This window comes from Mya arenaria, chromosome 10 (assembly GCF_026914265.1).
Source record: "Mya arenaria isolate MELC-2E11 chromosome 10, ASM2691426v1".
NCBI classification, from domain to species: Eukaryota; Metazoa; Mollusca; class Bivalvia; order Myida; family Myidae; genus Mya; species Mya arenaria.
In genome coordinates this window covers 26,536,532-26,546,174 of record NC_069131.1, presented here as the reverse complement: position 1 = coordinate 26,546,174, position 9,643 = coordinate 26,536,532, and the positions used below count along the sequence as shown (strand labels likewise).

The 9,643-nt window shown below is 33.9% G+C and overlaps 1 protein-coding gene across 1 annotated transcript; it reads right to left on the bottom strand.

Annotated features, from left to right (window-relative positions):
* Nucleotides 1-979: 979 nt before the first annotated feature.
* Nucleotides 980-9,091, bottom strand: LOC128204531 (multiple epidermal growth factor-like domains protein 10). Its single transcript, XM_052905944.1, has 5 exons — nt 8,980-9,091; nt 4,179-4,250; nt 3,082-4,078; nt 2,642-2,786; nt 980-988 (listed from the first exon to the last, which is right to left on the bottom strand). Exons 1-5 carry the CDS (start codon nt 8,993-8,995, stop codon nt 980-982), a joined length of 1,239 nt encoding a protein of 412 aa, XP_052761904.1. The 5' UTR covers nt 8,996-9,091.
* Between the last annotated feature and the right edge of the window lie 552 nt (nt 9,092-9,643).

The window sequence follows — 9,643 nt, the reverse complement described above, 5'->3', positions numbered from 1 at the left end:
GAATAATTTTCATCAACATTATTGTATATTGGTTCGTTTGCCTGTCTTTGAAGCTGTGCGTAGTTCATTTCGGTTTCACGCTGATTTTCCTGTTCTGAAACTGAAGTATTGCACATATCAGAGTTAAAGGACATTATAATAAAATCCCTCTATTCAGACCTTATTTTTTTCAATAGAGAGTTAGTCTTATTGCTGAGTTCTCATTATGGTTGCTAATGGTCAAGTGGTGGAATACATTAGATCCTTACTAAGTTTGTCTGAGTATGGGTATAGAACAGTACATACTTAAGTTTTGGTTTTATCTTATGTACCAGGCAATATGTGCCACTTTATTTCACAGATATGGAGCTATAGTAAGAGTCTGCATCAGTGACAGAGTAAATGCTAATGTAATGTTATGTAAATACATTCACAGATGCTTGTGAGTGTTTGAAACAGGAGATTTAATACGCTTTTGCTTATGATAAGTTGATAACTAACCAGGCGCGTCCGGATAAATATAATTGTTTCAAAATTAAAATTTAGGATGATTAGTATATACATGCTGCATATAAGTATTCATATTCTGTTTAATAAACAGTTTAATTCAAAACGGATAAAAAAGGTACATACCTGATGGTGTAGACCTTCGTCTGTTCCACAGATAACAACCAGCAACAGCACAAATAAGCAAAATGCCCAAAACTCCAGATACAGCTGCGGTTGTAATATTTGCGGGAGAACCGATGTAAATTCGTCTTTCTGAAATTAAAGCTTGAGCATCAACCAATAGCACACTACAAAATTACAAAGTGTATAAGTGTGTTGCTGCGTTTGTATATGTTGTTTAATGGAATATAGTACATGTATATAATAACACTATCTATAAAACAATTAAGATGCATGTTAATGTTATGAAGTTAAAAAAAATGCATTGCAAATGTTCAACATCCTTCTGAATTAAATACATAAACTTTAAGTTATACGGCTACAGGTTTAATTAGTTCCACTACAATGAGTAACCGAATGTATGAAGAAGATGTTAGTATCTACATTTTGGAGGAACACTCATTATCCGACTGATCCTTTCCAACTTTTCCTGAAAAACTATTTCCGAACATTGCAAACCCCCATATTGAAGATGGAGCTTTACTTAAAAATAATCAAACAGTTTCAAGAAAAATCGGTCATTGTCAAAATGTTCTATTTCGAACATTTGTCTACTGCAACGCTACTTTACATATATAAATCATGCATGATTTAGGTATCCTTTATGAAATAGAATATTTTGCAATAGTCATTTTGCTATTTGTTTATATATTTAACCTGAAATGGAAATTTTACTTGTTTAGTGTGTTCACCCCGAGACGCGAACTTTTGAAGAACAATTTTTTAATCGAAAATTCGCAGGCAAACCTGGTTGTCGGGCAACACCAAATTCCCCCCGTAAGTCTTTACTATATAATGTACGTGCATTAAGCGACCAACTGTCTTATACGGCCACGGACACTAATTTTTGATCCCATCAAGCCGTTTAAACACTTATTAGCGGTAACTGATCTCTTGTCAATTAAACTTCCGCTTATATTATTTTCCAATACACAGCTTTAATTGCGTACTGATTTACGGAAAAGAACGACGGCCTCGGGGATCTCCGTCATCCAATGAAAATTTATATTTCATTACACGATTGTCATGCGTGTTAACTCATCGCGAAATCATGCTTATAACACGTAGGCGAATGTTTAGATCAGAATTTATCCTTAAATAATAACGATGTTAATTATCAAATACCGACAAAAAACATCAGTTGCATTGTCACCTGAAGGTGTTAAACGGGTTACGAAATGTATTCATTTCTATATAAATATTCAAAGTGCACGGATTTATATCCCTATCAACGGATATTTACAATGCATTGTTCTTTATATTTTTTTAACTTTGAATAAGGCTAAAAATAAGACTAATCGAAAGGTTTCGACCTTAAGAGAACGTGTCGAGTGTATACAGTTATTCGAAAACGACCGTAGTTCAAAAAGTGTTGCCAATGAATTTAAATGTGGACGGACTCAAATCAATTTCTTACTTAAGCATAAGCGTGAAATTGTGGAGGAATGGAAATCCAATCGCAAAAAGACAGAGGATAATTACAGAAATTGAGGAACTGAAAGAACTCGTGTATGCATGGTTTTTGGACGCTTGTGCTCGTCTTGTAACTGTTTCTGGGCCATTAATTCAGACCAAAGCCAAAATGTATGCTGAGGACTTAGGTCTAACTGAATTTAAAGCTAGCAATGGGTGGCTGGAGTATTTCCTTACTTGACACATCACAGCTTCTTAAATAATATTCATACTGATTGTGGTGTGTGGTGGTGGTTAAGATACATACTCCATCTCTGAACAAAGCTAAAGTGGCGGAAATGTCAAACCTGGATTAAGTGGCCACCAGTCTAAAGCGGCCATTTTGAACATATCCCAAGGGTGGACACGTAATACAGGCTTGACATTTCCGCCACTTTAGCTTTCTTTAATATTCACTATTTGGTAAAACTATTTATGGAAACTAGCCGATTTTAAATTAGTTTGCTTATCTACGAGTAAGTCATAAAGATAGTCGAAAAACATGTGTTGATAGAAAAATGTTTATGGCAAAGGCACGTACCTGAGCAATCTCTGCCTCCAAGGTCATTGATGCAGCCATATAAACAGTCGCCATCGATATTACAGCTCGTTTCTGTGTCCCCTTGCTGACAATTTTCAGGGCATTTGCTATCACACATACTTCCAAAAGAGTCTCTTGAGCATCCCTTGGAACAATAACCAGTCTTTTGTTCGCATTTGCTTTCTAAACACGAGGTGCTACATGATTCGTTGCAAGAATGTCCATGGTAAGTTGTGTTTTTACAAGACAAACAATTTCCCGAATTTAGCTGACAAGTTTCACAGTTTGGACCACACTGAATATCACACATGTCTCCCCAAAATCCTTCTGCGCAGCCATTGATACATGCGCTAGTCACCGAATTGCACTGACCATTCCTACAATTCCTGCTGCAACTTATGAAGCTTTTATTGTCATGATAGAAACCATCGTTGCATGACAGACATTCTGATTCGGCATGTTGTAGACATGTTGCGCATGTTTTATCACAAGGGGTTGTGCAATGTTGACCCGAATATCCATCAACACATCCATGTGTGCAGTTCCCCTGGTATCGTGAGCATGTGCGTTCGTTGCAATTATCCGAGCAAGGTAAGTTACATAATTGTTCGTAAAAGCCTGATATGCATTGGTCGCATGTATCGCCCGAAAAGTTTGGTATACATTTACAAAAGCCATTGCTTCTGTCACAGGACCTTTTGGTACATCCTACGCTGCAAATATCGTCACAGTTAACACCGTATCTTCCATCAGCACACGTATCACATTTCTCTGTAACGAAGTTTGGATGACATAAGCAAGTACCATCTTTTAAGCACAGTCCATTCACACATCCTGCGGAACAGGACACGTTGCAGTATGCCCCATAATATCCTGACTGACATTCACTGCATTTATTTCCCATAAACTCAGCTCGACAATTGCAATTTCCGTTATCATTACAAACGGCATTCTGACATCCCGGGGAACAAGCTGTTTGACAGAAGTTATTTCTGTCGTAGAACCCCGTTTTACAAGAAGAACAATCAGTTCCAGTCGAACATCGGCAGTTCTGAATAATGCAATATTGTGTACAACTTGAACCAAATTTCCCTTGTATACACGTCTCGCATTTTGTTCCTTCGAAGTTTTCTGTACATGTACTACATGTTCCATCATCATTACACACTCCCCCATCACACCCGACTGAACAGCTCTTGCTACACAGACTGTCTGTATCATAAAATGTAGCCTTGCAGCTGTAACATGGCCTGCTTGTCTCTAGTGCACACGAATAACAGTTACCCGGACAGGGATTATGACATCTGTAGCCATATATTCCATCAATGCAGCCATCAAAACAATAATTGTCTCCACCTGGATGAAGAAATCCACATTGACTCACTCCTCCCTTACAGCACGCACAGTCTAGACTGCAGTCCAACCCGTCTATAAAGACTGCCACGAAACAAATGTAAAATATAGTTATTACCCGTAATGTTTTCTGTATTATATCAATTCAAAAGAAGAAAGGCATTATTTAAAAAATTAGACATACCTCCAGTACACGGTCGGGCCAAGCAGACCAAACCAAACATCCAAAATATCATTCTGTCATGGAGATGTATCTCTGCAACAGACAAAATGTGGATATAGACAAAACAAAATGAGTCAAAATCAGTTTAATATTTATTTGTTAAATGTCACCAACATTGCTTTTACCAACAATTACAGAACTATATTTATCAGTAAAGGTACAATATTGTCGTTGAACAATTCCATATGTTTAAAATTTGATTTATATATTGTCTCCTTATTATTCAGTCTAAATATAATGAAATACGGAGAGAAGTCTTATTGTCTGTATTTAGGGTGTGTTATGATGATTAAATAAAGATATAATTCTAGACAATTAAAACAGAGATCATATTGACAAGCCGCTTGAGTCTTTGGTATGAGACCAAGGATAATAGATGCATTTTAAATGTTTCAACAATATATTCTTGTAAAGGTTACGGCACTCACGACCCTAATTATAGATATTCCACCGAAGCGCTAAAGCCAGATTGTAGAATTTAAATCGGATGACTGTTTGTACAATCTTTTCAAAGTCCTAGTTCAATACACAGAGTGCGGAATATGTATATAGCGTTGTTATTTATCTGCACGGTAGTTTATAACGGTTACGCCTAATTTATTTGTTACCAGAACAGAACAGAATTTTATTACACGTAAACTAAACAGTTTTTTGTGTTTCATATACATATTAAATAAATTACAATTACAATTATACAATGTTGTGTGAAATATTAAATCAATATTATAATTAATCTATTTTTAAGGATGAACTGGAATATAAACCCGAATCAATCAAACTATAATAGTATACAATACAATAACCAATACTTTTTATATACTAGTATATGTTGGAACAGATGATATCAATTGATAAATTTCTAACAATAAAACAGACTCACATAGTATATATCAACATAAATAGTAACCAATGGTTACAAATGTTAACAAAGCATACTACTGCTTCAGATAAAAATGTGTATCAAGGCTTATAATTATTGATTCATTAATAAAGTAGAACGCACCTTAAATGCTTCCGATATATATTTGCTTAACCTAAATGTTTCAGATGTATTTTGTGTATTAAGAAGTTGCACAAGTTTAAACATACTAGGTCTTATTCTATAATAACCTTTAATATAAGTTTGTCTTAATTGGACATAAGGTGTACACTTAAATATAAAATGAAATTCGTCTTCTACTTCGTTCGAGTCACATACTTGACAAAGACGTAAGTGGCGTTCTAATCTATCATATCTGCCAGTATGAACTCTTAAATTATGCGAACATATACGTATTTTTGTGATAGCAATTCTAAGATTTCTTGACACAATATTGTCTAAATAGGCTTTAAACTCGAATGCAGTTTTAAGTACTCTATAAACGATTATGACACCATTTTCATTAACACTTCCATGCCATTGTTGTAAATATTCGTCTATCAGACGCTGTTTAAAAAAACAAATGAACTGGTTTTCGTTTAGCTGTGTATCATTACACCATACATAATAAAAGCCATATCTGGTGAGATGGTTCTTAACCTTATTGAACCAATTATCCTGATTGTTATCAATATTTAATATTGCGTCTTCTATGACAGATTGAGTAATTATATTGTCACTTTTCTTAAGTTTGAACCAGTATTTTACAATACATACAAATCTATTTATATACAATGTACAATCTACCCAATTCACCGTAAACAGCAACATTTGAAGACGATTGTCTGACGCCTAGTACGGCTTTGCAAAATTTTAAATGTATCTTCTCTAGCTGTGTATTCTTCGTAAATCCCCAAATGTCACACCCGTATGTAATTATAGATGCAACAAAGGCATCAAATAATTGCAAAGCTACCCTAGGTTTACATTCATACTTTTTAAGATTTGACAACAATGTGTCTACTGCTTTTAAACCTTTACCATATAATGTTTGGGTATTAAGGCTAAAATTGCCAGTATAATTTAAAGTTACTCCTAGATAGTTAAAATCATTTACAATGTCAACATCTTGGTTTGCATACAACCATTTTTCATTACGTTTTGTGCCACCCCATTGACCTCTAAGCCCCATGTATTAAAATAACTGTATAAACGGTCTAACGACATTTGTAAGTCTTCCGGGGTTTCACCAAGAACAACCATATCATCAGCAAATAACAATAAAATCAAAGAAATATCACGTAAAGCTAAACCACAATCGTTTCTATTTTGTAAATACAATTCTAAGTCTTCCACAAATAATGAAAACATAATCGGGGAAAGTATCTCTCCTTGCCTTAAGCCTACTGCTATATTAAACAAGTCTGAATAGCTATTACAGTGTTTTACACAGGACTTTACTGACTGATACATATTGCGTATAATACGTAATATTTTACCATCTAAATTGGATTTATACAACTTTAACTATAGCGCACTGAGATATATGGAATCAAAACAACGTTTCATATCAATGAAACAGCAATACAACCGTTTATTTAAGTTAACGTATTTTTGCACAATTGACTGAAGAATACACACTGCATCGACTGTAGACCTGCCTCTTCTTGACCAAACTGTGCATCAGAAATTACATTATTTTCTTAACACCATTTAGTTATTCGCTGATTAAGTACACATGTAAAAAGTTTTGCAAAATTGCTTAACAGTGTTATAACAGAACAGAACAGAAGTTTATTTCGACTTATGCAACACAGCATCTCGTCAAACAAATATATACAATTAAACAAAATATTCATGCGTGTGATCATCGTTACAAGGTAGCCAATATCAATAACAATTCAAGATAGCTCAAGTAATATGGAGAATGTTCACGTATAACAATATTGATAATAATAGATATAAGAAGCTGTTTATCTAGTTATTTAGATACATTATGGAAATGCAGATGATTAGTGGTCACGACAGTGATGATTGTACGGTTACGACTTAAACAATATCATTGATTAATAGGTTTCTTCTATCATTTGCCTGTACCAAAAATTTACATAAATTTACAATAGTTGTTTTGTTATTACTACTAACTAGTTGAGTAAATTTAGGGTTTTACATAAAAATACTTTTTAATAAAAATTTTACGTAGGTCATCGAAACAGTTACATTTTATAACAAAATGAAATTCATCCTCAATTTCCTGTGTATGGCATAACAAACATAATACCTCTATAATTTTTAACATCCGATTTATCACCTTTCTTATGTAATGGTACGATTATACCCTTAGTCCAGGCGACTGGAAATTCCCAGAGTTTAAAATAATATTAAAAATTTCTGTAATATATCCTCCCAATATGTCACATGCTTCTGTAAAATACTCATTTAGCAATGTATCTTCTCCGAGTGATTTATTCTTCTTAAGCAATTCTGAAGTTACCGTTCCGATATGTGCAAATTGAAAACAATCTCAAACATGGTAAAATCATTACTTTTGTTTGAAGACGTGTATACTTGTTTGACCTTCTTTTTGTCATATAGTGAGCGAATTGCTCCATTTATGTTGATGCTACAGATTTAAAAAAATAATAAAACAATGAATTGTATCTTTGCGTGTTGAGTATGGCATTAATGAATATGGTCGAAAATGTTATTGCTCGTTTTAGTTATTTTACCTTTAAATTTTCATTCGAAGCTATCAAGAGTCTTACCGTAAGTATATTTGATTAGCCAATATTTATTCATTTTCCACATATATCAAAAATGTAACGATATGTATGCTCTAAAGAAGCTTCACATTGTAAATATATTGATGCACTGAGATATGTAAACCTTAAACAAGTATAAGTATATAATGTATATTAACATCGATGAGCAATGTTATGAAAGTGCGTACGAGCAAATATGGTAATATTAGGAATTCAGGTATATATTCAGCGAGTAACGAAATAAACCCGTATATATATATTGGAAAACACGTTGTAAAATGTTTACAGACTTACTACTTATTTCAAATTTGTAACGATATATTCGTTGATAAGATAAGTCTTTTCTAGCACACAAGATAGGCATTTCCGGTGAATTCAGCCGTTCTGGAAAACTCCATCTGGCATCCCCCCATGCCAGATGAGTCACGCGCTGTGACGTAATACTTTTCATTTTTTTTAATTTTACACTCTATATGACCATAATTATGAGATTTCAATAGATAAGTTCCATAAACATTAACTTTACAAAAACATACCTTCAAAACAAAACAAAATAACCCTTAAAAGACGTGATAATGAAGTAACTTCTTGATGTATGCAGTGAATAAAAATTACTGCGCGTCATGACGTCAGTAAACATCATCGCACGCGCTTTTTGGTGAAAATACAAAAATGCGTTTTTCTTTGTATTATTTTTTCACAAAAAAATGTAATTTAAGGTGTGCTAGAAAAAATATCAATCATGTGTTTCCATTCCGGAGAGAAAAATCCGACCCTCGGGCACGCTGCGTGGCCACGGGTCGGATTTTTCTATTGGGCACGGAAACACATGACAGATATTATTAATGTGTTATCTTACTCGCATATTTTCTATGTACGCACTGAAATAATATTACGCGACGTTTTGAATAAAGAGAGTTCTTAAATGAAATAATCAAGGAACTTGTTTGTAAAAGTGGCAATACGTTTATTCTGTACAAAACTAAGTATAATCAAATAGATTAACATGAAATTTGAACAAAGAGATACTTTCTAAATTTAAAGTAAAAAAGAAGCTTTTATTTAAATCCAACATAAACAATCAAATTTAAGACAATATTATGATTACAAAAAACACAAAGTTCAATGAAAATGCACTTACCGAAGTTTTTAATCATAACAGTCCACACTCACGACAATCATATTTTAATTTCTTTGACGAACAGGAAAAAAATATCGCCATAAATGTTAGTCATTCCACTTTGCAATACTTGAAGTCATAAAGCGATCAGTAAAAAACACTAACATGAAACTGCAAGTTAAGTATTTTGAAACGCTTTCTCAGGGTTTATATATGCTCCTCTTACTTTTGAATTGAAAAATTTCTTTATTCGCTATAGTGTTAAAAAGTTCAAGCTTTAATGTTTCAATCGATATATAATCATTGCACTGTACAAAAAGTTTATTGTAACGACACAAAGTTCAAAATAATTCAAGTTTAAAAGAGTTTGTCGATTTAATAAGTAAAACTTCATAAGATATTTTGTTAAATGAACTTCAAAAAGTGAGTGAGTGAGTGAGTGAGTGAGTGAGTGAGTGAGTGAGTGAGTGAGTGAGTGAGTGAGTGAGTGAGTGAGTGAGTGTGTGAGTGAGTGAGTGAGTGAGTGAGTGAGTGAGTGAGTGAGTGAGTGAGTGAGTGAGTGAGTGAGTGAGTGAGTGAGTGAGTGAGTGAGTGAGTGAGTGAGTGAGTGAGTGAGTGAGTGAGTGAGTGAGTGAGTGAGTGAGTGAGTGAGTGAGTGAGTGAGTGAGTGAGTGAGTGAGTGAGT